General features: G+C 23.5%; 2 protein-coding genes across 7 annotated transcripts in view; one reads left to right on the forward strand and one right to left on the reverse strand.

Moving 5' to 3' along the window:
* The window catches only part of LOC127278121 (AT-rich interactive domain-containing protein 2), a 93,691-nt gene extending 70,143 nt beyond the window's left edge, over positions 1-23,548 (forward strand). For 4 of the 6 annotated variants that reach the window (XM_051299665.1, XM_051299664.1, XM_051299668.1 and 1 more), the window contains exons 11-19: positions 1,742-1,954; positions 3,574-4,027; positions 4,142-5,028; positions 5,117-5,565; positions 8,779-8,938; positions 9,542-9,724; positions 11,164-11,241; positions 17,239-17,330; positions 19,655-23,548. In XM_051299665.1, coding sequence (XP_051155622.1) covers positions 1,742-1,954; positions 3,574-4,027; positions 4,142-5,028; positions 5,117-5,565; positions 8,779-8,938; positions 9,542-9,724; positions 11,164-11,241; positions 17,239-17,330; positions 19,655-19,775 — 2,637 coding nt within the window. In that variant the 3' untranslated portion in view covers positions 19,776-23,548. The remainder of the gene's footprint in view (positions 1-1,741; positions 1,955-3,573; positions 4,028-4,141; positions 5,029-5,116; positions 5,566-8,778; positions 8,939-9,541; positions 9,725-11,163; positions 11,242-17,238; positions 17,331-19,654) is intronic. The other 2 variants (XM_051299666.1, XM_051299670.1) reach the window with 1 other exon arrangement.
* The window catches only part of LOC127278136 (beta-1,4-mannosyltransferase egh), a 282,071-nt gene that overhangs the window by 97,325 nt on the left and 160,785 nt on the right, over positions 1-23,961 (reverse strand). The window lies entirely within an intron of this gene.

Below are 23,961 nucleotides of genomic sequence, written 5' to 3' on the forward strand. Positions count from 1 at the left end.
TGCCTATTATGTTAAATGAAAATTCGAGTAAATAAAAAATTCTGATAAATAAAAATTCTGTGAAATTAATTTTCGATTATATAAAAATTCTGTAATATAGAAAATCGTTTTGTTGGAAATTCTGCAAAATACTAATTCGAACAAATAAAAATTCGACTGAAAAATAATTATGACAAATGAAATTCTATAAAATGAAAATTCTAACTAATGACTTTTAGAACTTAATAATGCGTTCCCTAATAATGACATTTAAGTAAACTTTTGATTAAATTATGTATCATTTTTTGTTTTTGACCTTGTTTTATAATAATTCTCACCAATCAAATTTTCAGTATATTAAAGATCCAAATTAAAATTTTTTTTCCGTTTAGATTTAAGAATTTAGCATTAAAATACTCTTTACTTATGAATAAATAAATAATAATAGCAGTTAATATTAAAAAAAAAATTGAGAATCAAATTTATAGATTCAAGTTTAAAAATTAAGTTACAAATTATTTAATAAAGAAATTTAATTTTTTAAGTTTAAGATTACTTCTAATTAGAAAAAGACAAAAGAAAAATGTTTAATTAAACGACTCGACCGTATGTATCAAGAAAAAAAAAATGAGTGCCTCTAACAGAGTTTTGTGAATTTGTTTTCAAATAACACTTGATTTTTTTTAGCATGGTGATTCAAAATTATAAATTAGTAAAATCGACTTGAATACATAGATTATAAAATTAATACATTTTTATGAGACAAAATTTCTCATACAATGTATAATTACGTGCAAAAAGATTAATTCAGATATTTCAATTATGTTTATATAATTTTATTTTTCTAAAAATGTCGATCAGTGCAGAAAAACAAAAATCGTTTTTTTGCCCCCCCTAGATAAATGTTAAATTTTTGTGTGTTGATTTTATTTTTTTTTTTTCTACTAACAAAGCATGAATAATGTAGAATAATGTTTCTAAATAGAGGAAACATTTTATTTTTGAATGAAACCTTTTGAGGGTGCAAGCAAGATTTATACAGTAACTTTATAATTTTTAGGTACATATTTCATCAGCAAAGCAGTATCAATCAAAAAATTTATTTTTAATTTAGAAAAAAAATTGAATTAATGGAAAATTCCATATGAGATTTTTATTCAAAACATATTTTTTAAGTTTTTTTTCTGTAAAAAAACAAAAAAAAATTTAATTTCAAAGTTCATAGATAAATTTCATGTAGAGTCGACATTTTTTTTTTTTTTTTTGTTTTTTTTTTGTTGAATGTCTCTATCAAAGAGAAATTTATTTTTAATGCGAAGAAAATGATTATAAACGAAAATTACTAACTTAGTTCATTATATTTTTATTAATTTTTTAAAATTATTTTTCCGCTTTCGTAAAAATAGAAAATAAAATAAATATATTAAAAAATAATAATTTTTAAGAGTTGCTTCTTAAAAATTCTTCTTTGTTTATTGTAAGAAAAAATATTACTTAAAAATTAAATTAATTAAGTAAATTAAATTCAGTTACTGTATTGTTCAGTGCTTCTTCATTTGGTCAATTAAAATATTAACTTTTTATTTAAACCAGTCGATACAAAGAAATGAGTATAGAAAATATTTTTTTCTATTTGAGTTTTTTTTTTTAATTTTTATTAATTACGAGACGAATAATTGCATTTCAAAAGTAGTTAATAATTTTACTGGTTATTTCTTTTTTAATTTTGTTTTCTTTTGTAAAAATTAAAAAAAAAAAACAGGTCGCCCAACGTCAACAACAGCAAAGGTTATTGCAACAGCAATTGAATGTTCAGTCTTCAACTCCTGCAACGACGCCAACATCTGTAGGAAGTCAATTGAACAAATCTTTCGTAAATTCAAAGCAAAAAACAGCAATCGTGACGACGACTCCTGCCAAAAAAATACAAAGGCTCAACGGAGCCAAAGTCATAATGACTAACAATTTCGACAAGGTAATTTTTTTCTTTTGATATGTAAACTAAATTGCAACTTAAATTCTTCACATTTTTGTGCAGAGGAAAGCGATATTTAAAAAAGAGAAATAAATAGTTTATAAAAACACTTTGAAAATTAATAATTACTAATTTTTAACTTTTTCTAATAATTTTTTTCGTTGTTAATATCGCTACACAAGAATTTTTTTTTCTCATTTTATTCAAAATCGTTCAATAAAAATAGTTAAAATTTTTTTTTTGAATTAAAGAATAAATATAATTAAATTCAAAACAATTGAATTTTAAAAATAATTGAATTTTAAAAACAGTTGAATTTAAAAAATCAATTATATAATAATAAAATGCTTGGTCTGTCCTTCTGTCTTAACTTGAAATTGGCCTTTTCTGATTTTACATGTTTTTTTGAATAATAATCTTATGACGTGTCAAATTTTGACAATTCTTTTTCTCATTTTTGCCAAAGTTGTCTAATTGTGTTTCCAAATTTCGGAATAAGTTTCTTTAAAATTCCAAATTCGAAAATTCAAAGCTGAATTTTTAAAAATTAATTTTTAAGGTACAAGGGGCCAACGAATAGCTATTAAATATTAATTATAAAAACACAGGCCTCGAATCAACTTAAAGACACAAAAAGTCGTTTCAGTTGATTTATATTCCAAAAAAAAGTGGATTTGTTTTTTATTTTAACAGAAATATTTTACAGATTTTTAAATAAAAATTGTTTTTTTTTAATAATAATCCTTTTTGAAGGGTTAATGTTGAAATTTTTAGAAATAATTAAATTTCAAAAGATATTGTTAATTTTCAAACAATTATTAAATTTTACAGAACTAAAAATAATTTATCAAACAATTTTTGGAAAACATTTTTTAAATTTAATTTAATTTTCAAAGATTTAAAATTGAGATTTTTGAAATTAATTGGAACTTTAAGTGTTTTGTAATTAAAATTTTAGATGATTTCACTAAAAATTTATTAGAAAATGCGGACAAAATACAATAATTTGAAAATCATATTTAATTGAAAATGGTTTCAGATAGTTGAAATTTCAAAGAATATTATTAAAATAGTTAAAAATAATTGAATTTCCTTAGAGTTATAATTGAAATTATTAAATTTCAAAAAAAAAAATTTTCGATGGAAAATTTTAGGAATAATTAAATTTTAGATGCTTTTAAATTCAAATTTTTGAAAATAATTGAATTTCAATTGAAATTTTATATAATAATTGAATTGTAATTGATTTTGAATTAAAATTTTGGGAAATAATTGAATTTTAATTGAAATTTTTTAAAATAATTGAATTTTATTTGATTTTAAAATGAAAATTTGGAAAATAATTAAATTTTAGAATATTTTGAATTGAAAATTTGGAAAATAATTAAATTTTAAAAGATTTTGAATTGAAAATTTGGAAAATAATTGAATTTCAATTGAAATTTTGTATAATAATTGAATTTTAATTAATTTTGAATTAAAATTTTGGGAAATAATTAAATTTTAAAAGATTTTGAATTTAAAATTTTGAAAATAATTAAATTTTATGTTTAATATTCATCATGCGTTTGAATTTTAATTAAATTTAAATTAATTTTTTTTTTTTTTTTTTTAAATAGACTGAAATAAGCGATAATGAAAATGGACAAACAAAATTACCGGTGCAAGTGTCGAGCGATAATCATGTGTCTATTGGAGGGAAAATATGTCGACCGCCATCAATTACAACATCGACGTCAGTGTCAAGCACAATAAATAAAAACCAAAGATCAATTTGTACACCAATTGCTGAAGATTCAGATTCGACGAATAATTCCTTGGCGTCAAGCAGTGGAATTGGCGGTAGTCGAGATTGTTCGGGTGTTGGTCCCGAGGAGGAAAATTCACTCACTAGTTTTGAAGGTATTCTTCTAAATGGCGCTCCCACTAATCTCGATATTGATGCAAACGATGATGGATCGTCAAAAGATTCATCAAGCATTAGCTGTAAAGAAAAACCTCTTCAGACAATGATGCTTGCTGATTTGCTTGAAAAGAAAGTCGACAAGGAACCTGTTTTGAATGGTGTTTTAGGTGAGTTAGGAAATATATATATTTTTTTCAATTCAAAAAATAAATTATTAAAAAATCATTTTGATATAAATAAAATTGGTATTTAATAATCAATAAATTTTAATGATATTTTAGGTAAAAATTCAATTAATGAGAAGGGAATGGATCTAGTTGAGAATCATATAAAGAAAGTCCTTAAAGAATCTCCCACCGATATAAAAATAAAAGTTGAACACGATGATAATATGATAATGCAAACTGATGTTTCGGAAGAAACGCTAATTGAGGCTCCTCGCAATATGAAAAGATCAGCGAATGAAATAAATGAAGTTGAATTAAAAAAGCCAAAATATTCAAACGGCACTACATCACCCGATCCGGCTGTCGATTCAACAACTGTCGAATCAACGCTCTCTAGTATAAAATCCGAGGATCTTGACGATGATAAAGATGGTGAGAAAGCAACAGTTTCATCGACGGCGGCAAATCTTTATGCAGCGCTCGCTGCCGATATTATTGAGGACGAAACTGATCTTGAGGATCCAATGCCAATGATAACTGTAAAGGAGGAACCAATGCCAATAATAAAAGTAGAGGCACCACAGCAAACGGTGATTAATCAATATGAACATCAACAACAGCAAGCGCATCAACAATTAATAATGGCAACACCAAGGCAAATTATGGTACAACAGGCAATTCAACAAATTCAATCAAATAGTCCAATGATCATTCCAACTGTTAAGGGAAGACAAACACAATCGCAGCCACAAGTTCTTTTACAACAAAGTGCCGCCGGTCAATTGCAATATGTCGTCTCTGGCGGTGTACCGGGACAAAATTATGTTCTTGCGCAGCCACAAACGGCCCTTGTTCAGGGGCAGGCACAAACTGTTCTTGTTGCACAGACAACGCAACAGCAAGGCACCGGGGCAAAGACAATAATTATTCTTCAACCACAAACACAGCATACGCAGTCGACGCAACAAAAAATGGTTGCTGTCACACCTCAAGGACAACAGGTGAGAGAAACTGATAAAACTTGTTAAAAAATGTAATTTTTATTTTGTAGAAAATATGTTTTTAAAAAAAAACTTTTTTTTCCATCAGGTTGTCGTAACGCAAGTTCCGCGACCGATTTTACAGAGTCCTGCACTTGGAAATATACCACCTCCTTTGGTTCCAACATCGGCAACAATTCCCCAATCAATAATTGTCAACAGTTCCATGGCGCAGAGTAATCAGAATACGGTGACAGTGACAATTCCAGCATTAGCGCAACAATGTCCAGTGACAACAACGAGTATTCCATCGAGAGTTGTTACACCAACGCCAGCGTCAACACCACCGCCAACGAGGCCGACGACACCGCATCAAGCGGCGGCGACACAACACACAATCACCATGAAACAACCGATTAAAATCGTCAAAACCGTTAGCTCTTCCACATCGACTGAACCCGAATCCAAACCTTCCACGAGTCAACAAACGGAACCCAAAACAATCACCATTAAAATTGATCCCAATGCCTTTTTATGCGAATGGCGGGGATGTCACAGGTAAAGAATTTATAATCATTTTACTTTAACGAAAAAAAAAAAAGAAAAATTATTTGAGGGGACTTTCTGGTTTAGAATTGACAAAAAAGGAAGGTTTTAAAATTTTTATTGTAAGAAGAGTATTAAAGAAATTGTAAAAACTATTTTTGGACATTGTAGCACATTGCGTACAGAAAATTTAAAATATATGTTTGAGTGTATTTAGTTCAATTTCATAGCTGTAGGTGGCGTCTTCCAAAAGATACCTTTTTTTTGGTACGTTAGATTCCGGGCCACCTGTAATACATAAATTCAAGTTCCAAACGGGAATCTCTTCATAAGGATTTATTCTTGTGCCTAAACCTCAAAAACGATTTTTTTTAAAGGTTTTTTTTATTTTTTATGTACATTTTTCTCAAAAACTCGCAAAAACGCCGTGTTTTTGGGTCAATTTACCTCCATATAAAAACACAGGGGGTAGAAATATGAGTTTTTAGAGGTTTAGGCACCAGTTTTTTAAATAAAGAATCGAAAAATTTTTGGGATTTCAAAATCGGTTCGGTAGATTTCGAGAAAAGCTCTGTACCAGTTTGAAAAATGAGTTTTCGAGAAAAACGCGTTCAAAGTTTTCATAACATAATTCATTGAGTCATGAATATCAAACAACTTTTTATTACAACAGAACTTTGTATCCCGCTGTTTTTGGGGTCGCTGATTACGAATTTGATGTCCGTTTTTGAAAATTCAAAATGGCGGATCCAATATGGCGGACGAAAAATAAAAAATTCAACCGGATTTGCTTAAAACTTGCTACTCGGGGGTTTTTGGGCTCGCTGATTACGAATTTGATGTTCCTAGAACGTTAGTTTTGTGCCTATATTCATAACTAGCAATCTCAAAAGGCCACAAGTAACCATTTTCAACTAAATTTAATTAATTTCTTAATTCTATAATACTATGGAACATTTTTAAGCAAAAAAAAAATCGATTTTTTTGAAATTCTAAATCAGAAAGTCCCCTTAATTCAACTAATTTAAATTATTTGAAAAATATTTAATTGTTTCAAATATTTTTTATTTGGATTCAAAAAACAATGTATTTGATTTAAATAAATTGAATTATTTTAATCACACTTATTTGAATTAAATAAATTGTATTTAGTTTAAGTAAATAAGGGACGTATTATTATTGTCTAAAAATCAGTTAGAATTTTCATTTTATGGAATTACATTTGTCAATAATCATTTTTGAGCCGAATTTTTATTTGTTCGAATTAGTATTTGGGGCACTCTACGTGAAGCGGACAACCCCGATCTTTGTTTATTTTTCCATAATACTTTTGAATATTACAATTTTATTAAAAAAATCATTAAATGAAGGTAAATAGATGAGAATTTTGTAGTAAATTGAATGTCCTTTGATATTATGGTATCAATTTTGAAGATTTAATTAATTTTAACTTCAAAAATTGAAAAATTTATTTAAAATTTGTTTTTCAATTTTATAAATTAAAATTAATTATATCTTCAAAATTGATACCTTAATATCAAACGACATTCAATTTACTACAAAATCCACATCTACTTTCCTTCATTTAATAAATTTTTAATAAAATTGTAATATTTAAAACTATTATGGAAAAACAAACAAATATCGGGGTTGTGCGCTTCACAGTGCTCCATTTTGCAGAATTTTCATCAAAACGATTTTCTATATTACACAATTTTTATATTACCGAAAATTCACTTCACAGAATTTTTATTTGCTCCAATTTTCATTTTACATAATAGACATTTTAAAGAACTTTTATTGGGTAGAATTTCATTGCATAGAATTTTCTTTCAGATGAATTTTCACTTTGTTCGAATTATTATTTGATATAATTTCCATATAACCGATTTTTCACACTAGAGAATTTTTACTTAACCGAATAATCGAGGAGTAAATTTTCAAAATCTGATAAATCCATTTTTCAAAAAAAAATGGAGATAAACATAAATTTAATATTTTAAGGACCTCACAAATCTTCCTGTCGCTGTTAAATTTAAGAAAAAAAATTTGTTAACAACGAATTTTCAATTCAAAAACTTTTGGACATAACAAAGATGAGTTATAATTTTTATGTTTTTTATTAGAAAAAATTACCGTTTGCAATTTCGGACAAATGAAAATTCTATCAATTAGAAATTTTGTTAAATGATTTTTCGGTTAAGTAAAAATTCTGTAGTATGAAAAATCGGTTATATGGAAATTATATGAAATAATAATTCGAACAAATGAAAATTTATTTGAAAGAATAAAATGAAAATTCTACACAATAAAAATTCTTTGAAATGCCTATTATGTTAAATGAAAATTTTGACAAATAAAAATTCTGTGAAGTAAATTTTCGGTTATATAAAAATTCTGTAATATAGAAAATCGTTTCGATGAAAATTCTGCAAAATACTAATTCGAACAAATAAAAATTCGGCTCAAAAATAATTATGACATATGAAATTCCATAAAATGAAAATTCTAACTAATGATTTTTAGAACATAATCATGCTTGCCGTAAATAATTAACTGAAACTAATAAATGAATTTATTTATCACAAATAATAAATTATTTAAAACAATTCATTTATTTATTTATTTCACTCAAATATTTGGCTTTTTGATACAAATAAAAATTATTAAACACAATAAATTTATTTTAATAATTATTAAAGCAATATAAAAAATTTGTTGGTTTGATGCAAATAAATTGTGTACTTGGATCGAATAAAGTATTATTTGCCGCAATTAAAGAGGTTTTCAGTTTCAATTAAAACAAATTACTCATGTCGAATAATTAATTATTTGGTTCCAGAAAATTTTTAGTTATTTCAAAAAAAATATATTTTATTCATGCAAAGAAATATTTATTTGAATTTAAAAACATGCAGTATTGAATGAAATAATTTTCATAATTCATTTAAAGCAATATTTCATATTTTGCGAATTCAAATTAAATATAATATTAAAGATTATTGTTTATTATCTAAATTATTAAAAATTTATGAAAAATTTTAAATAATAAATCGAATTTAAACTCTATTTTGCAAAAGAAAAAACACCTTTTAAGGTATTATCCAACTTATTTTGATTGCTTTTTTTTCATTGAGCTTTAAACACCTCTAAATCACAGGAGTGTGATTTTTGATTTATTTATCGTCATAAAAAAAAAATATAATATTCCTTTTGTGTTTATAGGCAATTTAAGACTTCGCACGATGTTTATCTTCACGTGTGCGAAGCGCATTGTCCAAATGGAGGTGAAGAAATTCTCTGTCTTTGGTCAAATTGTGACAATCTTAAACGTCGTCGTTTTTCTCTGATGACTCATTTATATGACAGGCACTGTAATGCAGATGTAAGTAAATTTTTTATTATTTTTTTTTAGTTTTTATAAAAGTAATTTAGACAATATTTCAAAAAAAAAAAAAAAAAAAAAAGTGAAAGAATTTTTTATTTTTTCTTCAAGTTCTTTAAACTGTTAAAGTTTGCTTTTACATAAAAGAAAAATTTTTAAAAATACTAAAAAGACATTATTTATAAACACTCAAAAGTTATCAACGAAATTTATGATAGTTTAATTTTAAAATTTGCTCCCAAATTCTTTTGGCAGATATACGGACTTAAATAAAAATTCTGTAAAAATTCGTTGTTTTAAGAATTTTTTAAAATATAAATTCGATTCGATATAGAAAAGAATAAATATTCTTTTTGTAAAATAAAATTTTTTTAAAATAACTATTCTGTCTAATGAAAATTGGAGAAAAAAAATAAAATTCTGACTAATTCAAATTCGATGAATTAAAAAAAAAAAAAAATTGTAAAATGAAAATTCGGTTAAATGGAATTTTTTTTTAAATTAATTATAGTTATAGTAAATTTTATCTAATGAAATTTTGTCAAATGAAAATTCTAAAAATGTAATAATAAAAATTTTTTTAAAAAAAATTTCTTTTTAAAGGCCATGTCGGTGAGACGAAAACAATTGTCGCTTTCGGGTAAGACGGAGGTATTAACGACGACGGCACCGGCAACGACGGCAGCCCCCATCTCAACGTCACAACATCCTGGTTATGCGCCTAACGCGGCTTTCCACGCCATTAAAAGGCACGCCTTAGAGTTCGTCAATCCAAAAGAATTAATGGTAAGCATATCGTTTCATTTTAATATTAATTTTTTTTTTATAATATTTGAAAATTGTATGTATGCGTATAAAAATTTCCCAATGACAATTTATTTTATTATATTGTCATTTTATTATCGAATTCTTATTCCCTTATCTTATAAATATGCTGAAGAGGGTCTTTCTACGTGTACCAATTCTACGAGGTTTTTTTTTTTTTTTTTATTATTATCAGAATTTGCTAGTTTTTCGCAATTTATAGTGTCAAATTTTTCATTTTCCTTCATTTATTTTTAGAACTGAATTTTGAAAAATAGAATTTATATTGAACCAAATTTTCAGTTTTAACAAATTTTTTTCTATGTTTTTAATTCGATGAATTTTTTTCTTTGTAGAAAATTTCCATTTAACATATAAATTAAAATTCTGTTAAATGAAAATTTGATTCCATGAAAAGTCTATAATGAAAAATTCAGCTAAAATTTTTATAAATTGACCTCTATTCTAAAATCCGAAAACTCTGTCTAAATTAAAAATTTTTAAGGCCATGTTTCTACGTCTATTAATTTTTTTTACATTGAAGTATAAATGGAAAAAAATTCAAGGTCGTTTAACATAACCTTAAACACTGTATAAATAGCTCCTTTTACCCCGTATTGAAACTAAAAGGTACTTTGTCTAGACTCAATTTTAATTTAGGGCTTTCTGCATTAACCAACTGAAAAAAAAAATTGAAATGGCCTTGAGACTCCTCTTCAAAATAATATAATTGAACTGTACTTTAAATTCTTGCAAATTAATTTGTTTTTCTTTTTTTGTAAAATTTTATAAACATAAATATCAATCTGAAAATTTGTCTGGAGAAGCGTTTGAATAATATTCTTAAAAATTCAAATTGGTTCGATTTTCTAATGAAGTGAATTTCAAAAAAAAAAAGAAGGAATTTCGATTTAACCGAATTTTATAAAGTAGAATTTATTATTGAGTTCAATTTTTTCATCATAGAATTTTTATTTAAGCGAAATTTTTCTTATAACATTTTATTTAACATAAATTAAAAATTCTCTGTAAAAAAAATTGCCTATTTAAAAAAATCTGCTGTATAAAATTAAAATGAAAAAAATAAAATTATTAATTCAATAAAATTACTAATTAATTTATTTAATATTTCGAATAATTTAAAAAAATGAAAATGACATGGAAATTTAGTTTTAATTTCAAATTCGATTAAATAGAAAATTCCACTTTATTTGAATTTCGAAAAATGGGAAAATTGAATTTATGAAATTTTTTTTAAGGAGAATATTCAAGCGTCTCTTTTTGTGTGTATGTTCTCTTTTAATAATGTTCGTCAATAATTTATTTATTTATTAATTAATCTAGAAAATGTAGTTTTTTTTTTAAACTTGAAAAGTAATACTTGAAGTTAACTTGACTTTCTTGTTCTCTTGGCAAAGCAGCAAAGGCCAACTAAGCCCGCTGCAGCCATCACAAGCACTTCTTCTCCCAGACCTGGGCAAAATCCTCCGCCAGAACAGGTAAAAACTAGTTCAAAAGTGACTGTGGAAACGAAACAAAAAGAATAAATACAAAAAAAAGAGTTTACTAAATTTGTTTTAACATCCGATCCGCAGTCTCTCTTTCTCATTTTCGCTCTTTCTTTCTTTCTGTCTCTCTCTCTCTTTCTCTGTTTTTTTGCAGTGTATGTGTGTTCAGCTACCTCTTTGCTTGCTTCTTCGCTCTTAAATATTTTTATTTCCTTTCGTTTGACACACGTTAATTTATTTTAATTTCAAATATATTTTTACATACATATATATATAGTTGTAGTAGAATTTATCGTTATTAATTTTGTGTTATCATTTTCAGCGCCATTTTAGATTTTATTGTGTTGCAAAAAAAAACTTATTATTATTTCCGTACCTGTAGAATTTGCCTTGAAATAGGAAAAAAAAAAAAAGATAAACGCATAATTATTTCATAAAACTAATTAGAATTTTCATTTTAAAGAATTTTATCAGTTATAATTATTTTTTTAGCAAAATTTATTTTTTAAACAAATTTTTACTTAACAAAATTTTTCCCAAACTTTTATTTGGCAGAATTTTTATTTCTCAAAATTTCTTTTTACCCAATTTTTTTTTTTTTTAAAGAATTCTAATTTTACCGAATTTTAATTTAGCAGAATTTTTATTTTTAATTAAACCTTTAGCCTGTCGGAGTTTAACAAAATCCAGCAAAAAAGCCTAAATTTAGAAATTCCGGCAGTCTACAGGTTAATAGAATGTTAATTGATACGAATTTTTAAATGTCAAAATTTCTAATTCCTCGAATTTTCATTTGCTGAATTTTTTATTTGTACGAATTCTTATTTGATATAATTTTTAAAATGATGAATCTTCATTTGTCCGAAATTGTGAATTACTGAATATCTACTATTAACAAAATGAATTTAGGGCGATTTTTTAAATTAATCAATTGGAAATTATCAAGAAAATCGTAATTGGTAAATTTTAAAAACGAAATTTTTTTTTCGATTATTTGTTTTGACATTTGCAATTTCGGGGAACGGATGAATATGTTCTAAAAATTATTAGTTAGAATTTTCATTTTATGAAATTTCATTTGTCATAATTATTTTTGAGCCAAATTTTTATTTGTTTGAATTAGAATTTTGCAGAATTTTTATCTAACTGATTTTCTATATTACAGAATTTTTAAATGACTGAAAATTCACTTCAGAGAATTTTTATTTGTTCGAATTTTCATTTAACAAAATAGGCATTTTGAAGAATTTTTATTGGATAGAATTTCATTGCATAGAATTTTCATTTTATTCTTTCAGATTAATTGTAAATTTGTTCGAATTATTATTTCATATAATTTCGATATAACCGATTTTTCACACAACAGAATTTTTACTTAATCGACAAATCATTTAACAGAATTTCTAATTGATAGAATTTTCATTTGTCCGAAATTGCAAATGGCCGAACAAACAATCGATTTTGGCGCGATTTTTTAAATCAATCAATCAAAAATTATTCATAAAATTGTGATTGGTTGATTTTAAAAATCGCGCCAATATCGATTGTTTGTTCGGCCGTTTGCAATTTCGGACATATGAAAATTCTATCAATTAGAAATTTTGTTACATGATTTTTCGGTTAAGTATAAAATTCTGTATTGTGAAAAATCGGTTATATGGAAATTATATGAAATAATAATTCGAACAAATGAAAATTCTATGCAATGAAATTCTTTAAAATACCTATTATTATGGTAAATGAAAATTCGAGAAAATAAAAATTCTGTGATTTAGAAATACGTTTTGATGAAAATTCTGCAAAATACTAATTTGAACAAATAAAAATTTGGCTTAAAAATAATATTATGACAAATTAAATTCCATAAAATGAATATTCTAATTAATGAGTTTTAGAATATATTCATGTGTTCCAATTTCGGATAAATGAAAATTCTGCGATTTAAGAATTCTAGCAAATAATAATAATTCGTACAAATAAAAATTTGGACAAAATAAGATATGGTGAATTTGGAAATTCTTGTATTTAAAAATTCGGAGCAACTTAGAATTCTATTAGGGTCAACCGGGGTAAATCCGAACGCTTTTAGTAAGTTTCAACAATAACATAAGTTTTTTCTTTAAAAAAAAAATACTTCCGGTATTCTGGTGCATGAAGTTGTTACTTTACTTCCATAGAACAATTTTATGGGGTAGAAAAAATTTTTGATAAATTACAATCGCAGGAAACTTAGCGTTCGTATTTACCTCGATACTTTGCAACTTTCCTAAAATACCGGGGTAAATACGAACGCCACTGTATTTCAGAAAAATCTTAGGGAAAATAAATTTAAAGTATTGCAATTGTTAAACTTATATAAAAACTCAAAAAAAATACGATAATAAACCTATTATGTAATAATGCATCATATATAAATACAAAAATCAAACAGGTTAAAAATTAAAATGCATTACACAATTAAAACCTTCAATAACTTTATCAAATCATAACGGATTTTTGCAAAACTTGCTACAGAAAGTATTTTGGAGTGATTGAATGTAAATACAAAAATAAAAGTCAAATTTTTTAAATTCAAAATGGCGGACTTTCCTAAAACTTATTTTTAAAAATGATCAAATTTGCTAACCCTGAAACCCTCCGAGTAACAATTTTCGAGCGAATCCAATGAATTTTTTAATTCTCGTCCGCCATTTTGAATTTTGAAAAACTGACTTCAAATTGGTAATTAGCGACCCCAAAAACCGTAGAATACCAAATTTTATTAAGATCCTGAAAAACTTTTTTCAACAAACCATTTGGCAAAAAAATTGAAACACTCCTTCGAGAGAACAGAGATTAAGTTTCTGCTTATTAATTACTAACGAGGATACGTATAGAAAGAAAAACTTTTTTCTATGTACTTTTATAATGTTAAAATAATAGTGTAATCAAATAAAAACAATTTTGTGTGCCTTTGATGTAAAAAAAAATTATTAAAAATACCGTTCGGATTTACCCCAGTTTTCCAATTTTCTTGGGTAAATACGAACGGTCTGATATTATTAATAAAATTTTACAGAAGGCAAAAATCAAATATAGTTTCTGTTCTAGTATTCATAACAAACAATTATAAATAATAAAATGAATTTTTAGCTTCTTTTTCTTCAAATACGAGACAAAATACTGAAAGAGTGTCATCTTTGATTTTCAATCTTTTTTGCAATACTTGTTATCTTTGTTTATGCTGTTGCTAATTAACAAACAAAAAATGGGATAATACTTAGAATCTCTTCAAGAGGATCTGAGGTAAAAATTCTCATATCGAACTTATTTTTAAAAATTTTAATTAAGCTGAAATAATTAGCGTTCGGATTTACCCCCCGTTCGGATTTACCCCGACTGACCCTAAATGAAAATTCTGCTAAATTAAAATTCGATTAAATTAGAATTCCTTTAAATTATAAAAAGTTGTGTAAGAACAAATTCTGTAAAATAAAAATTCTACCAAATTTTATCAAATTTAGAAAAATCTGTAAATTATAAATTTTTTTTAAATAATAATTTTGTTAAATGATAATTTGAAAAATAAAAATTTGTCAAAAAAAAAAAAAAAATGAATAATTATATGTAATTTTTTAAAAATGAAAATTGTAACTAATGATTTTTATGGGATAATCATGCGTACCCAAAAAAAATAATTTGCATGACTGAATTTATTTTAAATAAGGCTGGCTAAACATCGTCGGAGCTGAAAATAATTTTTTTTTTCGAAATATTGTTTTTCAAAGAGGCTGTTAAGTAATTTTATTTTACTTCTTCTTTAATTTGACTGAAAAAATTATTTTTACGAATTTACAACGAATTTAATTTTCCAAATCGGAATTTATCTTAAAATTATGAACAAAAAATGTTTTTCAATGTTTGTCTAATTGAGATATTTAATTTTTTTCTTTATTTTAATCCGATTTTTTTTTTTATTTTTGAATATTTTTAATTTTTTTCTGTAGGATTTTTAAAGAGGTTTTAAAGTTCATTTAGGGCAAAAAAGAAAATAAATTAATTAACCCAATTAGACAAAAATTTATAACACTTAAATTATTTGTTTTCTTAATTTTGAGATAAATTCCGACTTGAAAAATTAAATTCGTTATAACTTTGTAAAAATAATTTTTTCAGTCAAATAAAAAAATACGTGTCGTTTAAAAAGTTGTGATAAACAACATTTCAGAGAAAAAAAAATAATTTTCAGCTCCGACGATTATTTAGGATACCTGATTGGAAGTAAATTCGATCAGAAACAATATTCGAAATTTTTTTTTGGACATTCTATATTTATTTATTTATTTATTTTTCTATGTATTCAATTACATATTTAATATAGGATACATAATTTAATTTGCTTTATCATGCTGTAGAAAGTTTTTTTTTTTTTTTTTTTTTTTTAAATAATATTTTGCTTGTTAATGACAATTAGAAAAAAAAAATGTTTCATGTGTTCTTGATGTTTGTTTTTCATTTAATATTTTAGAATTTTGCATTTTAATTCATCATTTTTATCAATTTATTCCATATAATTCGAATTGTATTTGAATTATTGAAAATTAATTTAAATTAATTTAAAAATTTGAATAGATTTTAACAGATAAAAAATCGAAATAATATATACGGTCCAGTATATATATATTATCTAAATTATATATAAATTAAATTTTTCACTTTAATCAGGAGTGTAATTATGTAATTTTACTTTGATTTTCACTTTGATTTTGATTATGAATTTCACTTTCATTTTTTACTTTTATTTTTGATTTTTATTTTAACTGAAATTTTTCATTGATAAATGTAAATGAAATTCAATGTCCAAATTGAAAGTAAAAGTTTAAGTAAAAATGAAAAAAATTATATAAAATTACATAATTGTAGCCTAGGAGAAATTTTTACACTATTTTTTTTTTTTTTACAAAAAAGTTGTGTTTCATCAACCGGAGTTATTTTCAGAAAAAGCTTTTTCATTTCACGATTCGTCAAAATTAAATATTTTTTCTACTTATTTTTTGTAGTTTATTTCAAAAATTGATTTATTATCTCTTCTGTAATAAAATTTTTAAGTATTTTTATATAAATTTTTATTGTATTAAAAATAATAATCTTCTAAATATTTTTTTTTTTTATAAAAAATTTTAATAATTAATTATAAATATTGTTTTTATTAAAAATATTTATATAAATTTATTAAAAAAAATGTTAATGTAAGTAAAGTCTCGTTTTACCATTTTTCAAAATTGACAATGAGCTATGTTCGTTTTTAAGCAATCATTTAAAGTTTGATTGTAGACATTTTTTTCACCATAAAAATTGACAGACGATGATTTTTTAAAATTTATATACCAAAAATAATGAACTAGCAATCATTAAATGTATCATAAAATTTCAAAAAATCATTTAATCCATATTTATCAAAAAATACATTTCATTAACTAAACAATTTTGCTGATGGTTTCATTATGTCTTGAGTGTAACGTATAATATTATTATTACAACTTTTGAAAGTTGGTCACAAGAAGGAAACAGAAAAATTATAAATCATTTTAGTTAAACTTCTATTGAAAATGAAAAAATTTATAAATTTAATTATATAATCAATATTATTTGATTATAATTATAAATTTAATAAATATATAGTGATATATTTGCTTGTACCGTATTATCATTTGGCATGCTTTTTGTAACTAATTTTGCACTCAATTTTTTATTGCAGGCTGACTTTTATAAAAAAAAAAAAAAAAGAAAAAAATAGAAACGAGTTTTGCACGAATTTTTTAATTTAAAAAAATATAAAAGGAAGGGAGAAAATTTGTTTAAAAAATTTTAATATTTGACGTTTTTAAGGTTTCTTTTTTTTTACAAGTTTTATAATGTTTCTTTCTTCCTTAAGGAGAGAAAATAATAGAAATATCCATTGAAAGGGAAAAGTTTTTATTAGACTATTTTTTCTTTGATTTATTGCAGGATGACAACGAAGGTCCTGTGACCAAGAGTATTCGTCTAACAGCAGCTCTTATCCTTAGAAACCTAGTCATTTACTCTGCACATGGCAGAAGGTACGTCTAAATAAGAATATATATATATATATATTTTTTTTCAATTTACTATTCTGTCAAAAATTAATTCCCATTTTACATATTGAAATTTTTGTTGTGTCAAATCAAAAATTATCAAATTTTTAGTAAGCAAAAACAAATTTCCATTTAGCAAAATTTTCATTTGACAGAATTGAATTTTTAAATGTCAGAATTTTTATTTCACCGAAATTTCATTTCCAAGAATTTTTATTTGTACGAAATTGTCATTTGATAGAAATTTTAAAACACCGAATTTTTATTTAACCGAAATTGCAAATAGTCGAACAAATATCCAACATAAAAGTTTTGGTGGAAATTTGAAAAGTAATCCAATTACAATTTTCAGAATTATTTTTGATTGGTTAATTTTAAAATTCGCGCCAAAATGTTTCTTTCGATTGTTTGTTTGGAAATTTTCAATTTCGGTCAAATGAAAATTCGGTGATTTGATAATTATCTCAATTGACAATTCGTACACATAAAATTTAGAGAAAATGTAAATTCTGCTATTTAAAAATTCGACTAAGTAATAATTATATAATTTTTTTTTTAAAAAATTAAATTAAAAAAAATTAAAGAAAATTCTGCTAAATAAAAATTAGATTAAAAAACAAATTATGTTAAATTAAAATATTGTATTATGAAAATTTTGTAAAATAAAAATTCTCCTGAATAGAAATTATATATTAAATAAAAATTCGGTTAAAATAAAAAAAATAAAAAAATAAAAAAATCTATTATTTAAAAATTCGACTAAATAAAAAATTCTTTAAATATGAATTTAGTTAAATAAAAATACTTAAATATGAAAATTTAATTCAATAGTATAAATTATTCTACTATATATAAAATTCGGTAATATAGAAATTCGAACATATTAATTTCAAAACTGAAGAAATTTAAAAAAAAATTTTGATTAAAAATTTGTTTAAATAATTAAATTTTAAAAAAATTATGAAAATTATTTAAAAAATTATTGATTTAGCGCAAAAATTTCAGATAAAAATTTAAATAAATACTTAAATTTTTGAATAGTTTCTATTAAGATTTTTAGAATTAATTGAATATTAGAAATATGAAACAACTTTATAGGTATAAATTTTGTTGTAAAAATTTAATTTCGATATTTGGAAATAATTAAAGCTGCAATCAAAGTTTTTAATAATATAATGAAAGTTTTGAGAAATTTATAATATAAATTTTGTACAAAAAAAAAATAAATTTTATAAAAATTAAAATTAATGTGTTAAAAGCAAAAAAAAAAATGATTAATCATCAAATGTTAAATTAATAATTGCTTAAATAATTAAATTATTATTGACGAAGTTTATTATTATTGAAATTTTTGAAAAAGAATGAACATTTGAAAGAGTTTTAGTTAATTTTTTTTTTATAAATAACAACTATACGGATTTAATAGCAATAAATCAATATTGAAAGAGTTGAAATTAAAAGTTTTCACTATTTCTATTTTCAAAAGATTTTTAACTAAAAATTTCAAAAATACTTAAATTATCGAATAATTTATACAAAATTATGAAATAATTAAGTTTTTTTTTTAAAAATTATAATAAAATTTAAATTATATTTTTGAATATATTGAATTAAAAGAATTGTAAGTAATTGACATTTCGTAACATTTTATTGAAAGTTTTGAAAATAATTGAATTTTTAAAACGAATTTTATTAAAAAATTTTTAAAAATATGTAATTGAATTTTTTTTTTTTAAATTTAAATTTTTGTTTATACAATTTTTTCATTTGAAAGTATTTTATTGAATATAATTAATTTTTTTTTACATTACTTTTCAATTTTATACGAATTTTTATATAAAAAAAATTTTTAGCTACCGAATTTTTATTCCACAGTCATTTTCTTTACATAACTTTTTATTTGTTAGAATTTTAATTTAATCAAATTTTAATTTAATCGAATTCTCATTGAATCAAATTTTTTATCTGATACGAATTTTTAAACGACAGAAATTTCAATTCATTGAATTTAAAATTTATCCGAATTTTTATTTGTACGAATTTTTAAATGACAGAATTTTTAAGACGCTGAATTTTTATTTGTCCGAAATTTATCCGAATGAAAATTGGATCAAATAAAAATTCTTGGAAGTAAATTTTTGGTTATATAAAAATTCTGTAATAAAGAAAATCGTTTTGATGAAAATTCTGCAAAATACTAATTCGAACAAATAAAAATTTTAACTAAAGATTTTTAGAACACAAATAGTGCGTCTCTTATTTTATTAATTTAAAAAAAAAAAATAATTTTTAATTTTCTTTTTTTTCAGACACTTAAGGGCTTATGAACCACATTTGGCGGGAGTGGCGTTAAGCAACGTTGAATCATCCCGTACAATTGCACAAGTCCTTTATGACATGAACGATCAGAGTAACAACAGTCACAGGTGACCTTTCGAATCAGGCCTCTGATCCTTTCAGTTTTACTAAAAAAACAAAAAAAAAAAAAACTAAAAAAAGAAGAAAAAAAAAATGAGCAGCGATCAATTTCACAAGTTCTACACTGTTTGTGAGTGTGTGTATGTGTGTGTGTGTAAAGTTTTTACTACCTGGTTAAAAGAAAAATACAACTTTTTTCAATATAGGTGATAAACTTTTCTTCAGGGAGGGAAAAAAAAGGAAAAGTAAATAAAACAAAAAGCAACACAACAAAACACATCGGACTAATAATGTTCCGTACACGTAGTTGATATAAATGTACGTTAATTAAGGTTTAAAAAAAAAAAACAAGAGAAACAAAAGAGGCCTACAAAACTTATCTTAACAGGCATGTATTTTGCCAATTTTTACTTTGAAAAAAAATGATGTTGGGAAAATTTTTAGAGAAGAAAAAAAAAATGTTTTTCGCGAATGTAAAAGAAAAAAAAGAAAGAAAAAACGCGCGGAACAGTGATAAAACAAAAAAAAATGCGAGGCAAGATTTAATGTTAATAATTTATTTTCTCAAACGAGCAGCGAATGTTTTTTTTTTTTTTTTTTTTTATTAGTAAATGTGTAGAAATCAATTATGATGGTGAAGAAGATACTTTTACGGACGTTATTAGATAATTATAATCATTAACACTATTATATGGACTACGTTTCGTTTTTTTTCTTCTTCCCATTTTTTTTTCACATTTAAAAACAGTAAAAAAAAACAATTTTTTTTTTTCTCAACTATCGTTTCTTTTCTTTTTAGTTTCTCATCGACTGTTTTTTTTAGTCACTGGAAATCTAGACTGTAAAGGAACTTTTTATTGAATGTATTTGTTAGGAGTCTGTAATTATTATCATTATTATTATTATTATATTATTATTATTATATTATTAATTAATATTATTATATTATTAATTATTATTATTATTATGCATATATAATTGCACATTGCAATTACATGGCTATTATAATTTTGCGTATGATTCTTGTACTCGATGCGATTTCAGCTGTTTCAATTTTTTATCGTATCAAAAAAAAGGAGCTTTTGGAATTATTGCTCTCAAGTTATAAACAAGAAATTGACGTTTTTTTTAATATATATATTATATAGTTTTTACAAATTAGATTCGAAGTTTTCAAAAATTGACGCTTTAAAATATCAAAAAAAAAGAAAAAGAAAAAAAAATTGTTATTAAATTAAGTAAATTTTTTTTCTTTTTTCCAGATGAATATTTTGAAAGCATTTTTGTTTGTACAATCAATTTTGTAAAATCAATATTTTTTTTTTGATAAGGTTTAAAAATCTTTTCAAATTTTCTATTTGGAAAATGGATTTTTGTTGTTAAAAAAAAGAGACGCATGCGATAATTTGAAAATTCTACTTTTGGGTTATTTTTTTTATCTCATTTTTAAGTAGAGGAAAATTTTGACATTTTTTTACTTTCTAGTGTTGATGTAATTGTTATATTTTTCAAATTATTATTATTATTTTTTTTTGTCAACTATTTTACGTTTTTCTGTTTTATTCTGTAATTTTTCAATTTTTTTTTCTTTTTTTCAAATGTAAATTTTTGACAATCAATTTTAATTACTAGTTTCAATTTTTAGTTAAATTAAATTGATGATATCCTCTTTTTTGATGTTAATAAAAACATATCAATTTTTTTTGGCAGAGAAATAATTATAAACTAATAAATTATGAAACTGAATTGAATAAAAATAGAAAAATAAAAGGAAAAATTAATAAATTAAAAGGAATAACGTAAAAAAGAAGAACGTAAATAGAATTTTGTTTTTTTTTTTTTTGTAAAAGAATGTCAAAATTTTTTTTCACTGTTTTTCTAAAATTTAGTAAACTAGAAAAAGTGGAATTTTGCGTCATTGTAAAATGATTGAATTTTGAAAAGAAAAGTCCAATGAAGAAATTTAATTCCATCAAAGAAATGCTTTATTTTGTAAATATCTTTTCATATATATATATATAAAAAAATATCGAGTTTAGCTGTGTTTTTTCTCCGATTTTCGCTGCGAGTGAATCACATTGTGTTTTCTTTTTTTTTTCTTTTTTTTGTTTTTGTTCTCTTTGACATTTTTTTTTTTTTGTACGCGTATGAATATTTTTTTTTGTTGTATAAAAAAAAAAGAATTTACGTTTTTTGCTGTTGCAGCAAAGTTTTATATTGTGTACTATGAATGAAAAGAAAAAAAAATCGTGACATCATACATACGTGTATGTATAAATAATTATTATAAATATTATTATGTATACATGTATATGCATTTCATGTCTTATGTGCATATATTTGTATATAAACATTATTGCGAATAAAAAAAAAAAAAAATCAAGCCGACATTATGAGATGAATATTCATATAAATATAAATAAATAAATATATATATTCATATATATATATACTTGTAAATAACGTAATTCATTGACTGTGTAAAATTCTAAATGTAGGTATGAGAGAGCGTCTGTAACGAATGCCTATTCGGCTGTTTTCTGTATTATAGTAGTCATTTGATATATATAAATGCAGATGAAAAAAGAAAAAAAAATGTATCGGAAAAGATTTTTTTATTGATAAAATATTGCCCTATTAAACGAAAGAAAAAAATGAAATGAAAGGGAAAACTATTTAAATTTCGACGAGACAAACGAAAATCAGTTTATTATTATTATTATTATTTTTTTTACTTCGTTTTATACATACATACATACATTTTATATAAATGTATTTTTTTTAAAATATCACTATTTCCCCTCCCCCCCCTTTTTTTTTTTGAAATAACTGCATTTTTATCGTTTGTTGAATTTCTCTAAAAGTAGTATATTACTTTGTTTATAATAACTAAAATATTTTTTTATTTTCATATTTTGACATTTATTTTAATTCTTTTTGATTCTTTAGGTTAAGATTGTAAAAATTTCATTTTTTTAAAAAAAAACTTTTTTTACACGTTTACAAAAAGTTGTTAAAATTTTTGATACAAATTTTTGTTAGACATTTAAAAAAAATGAAAACTAAAAGATCTCATTCCCTCCAAAAAAAAAAAAGATAATTGTAATTTAAACCAAAAATGTATAAAAAAAAATCCTTGAATATAGGTCTAACAAATAATATATATGTATATATGTATAAAAAAAATTTACTTTTTCAATAATTACGAAAAAAAAAAAACTGTACAAATGTTTGATTTTCGTTCGTCTCAATACGAATCGAAGTTTTTTTGTTCCAGTTTTCTAATAATTGATCCTTGGATCATGTGTTAATAAAATATTAAATAGGAGGAAAAAAAAAATGCAAATATGTCCTATTTTATGATCTATTCCTCTTTTTTTTGTAATTATAAATATTTCATTTTACTTTAAAAAAAGAAAAAAAAATTTTTTTTATATCTTTCTTTACTTGTAATAAAAATGAAAAAAAAAAAATGCGAAACTCGATGAGATGAGTGTACGAATGGAGAAAGAATATTGTATGATTAATTAAATTAAAAACGAAATGATTGTAAAACGACGAAAATATAAATGTATCTGAATTTTTTTTTTACTGTTTTCGAAGTTGAATGAGAGAGAAAAAGTGAGAGAGAGAGAGAGAGAATTAAAAAGATGCGAATGTTAGAATATTGCAATTGAGTGATCATCTAAGTAAAATCATTGCCGTATTGTCATCATTTACCAGACTTGTCATCTAGAAATGTGCATTACGAAGAAAATTTAAATATAACAATTATACAATTACAATGTTTATTTATTTTCTTAATTTAAAAAAAAATTTATGCTTGTTTTAATTACAGGGTTGCCACACAGACTTGGAAAACCTTGAAAACCTGGAAATGTCAGGGAATTTTATAAAATATCGTTCTGAAAATTTAATTTCCTTTAAGATAAACGCCATGGAACACTTTTTCGGTTGCCCAAATATTAAGGGTATTTTTATGATAGACAAGTATACTAATTAAAAATCGACAATTACTAATCGATTGGCCTACCATTGTAGATTTTTAAAACACTTTTTAAAACTTAATTTTGATTAATTTGATTTGTTTAATAATTTTTAATATTTTCACACCTGTACGAGTGTTCCATAATGAATGCCCCTATTGTGGAACATTCAATCTGACTCTAATATTACTGTATTTACACAGAAATATTAA

The sequence above is a fragment of the Leptopilina boulardi genome, unplaced genomic scaffold (genome assembly GCF_019393585.1).
Source record: "Leptopilina boulardi isolate dan_hultmark-lab unplaced genomic scaffold, ZJU_Lbou_2.1 LbouV2_195, whole genome shotgun sequence".
NCBI classification, from domain to species: Eukaryota; Metazoa; Arthropoda; class Insecta; order Hymenoptera; family Figitidae; genus Leptopilina; species Leptopilina boulardi.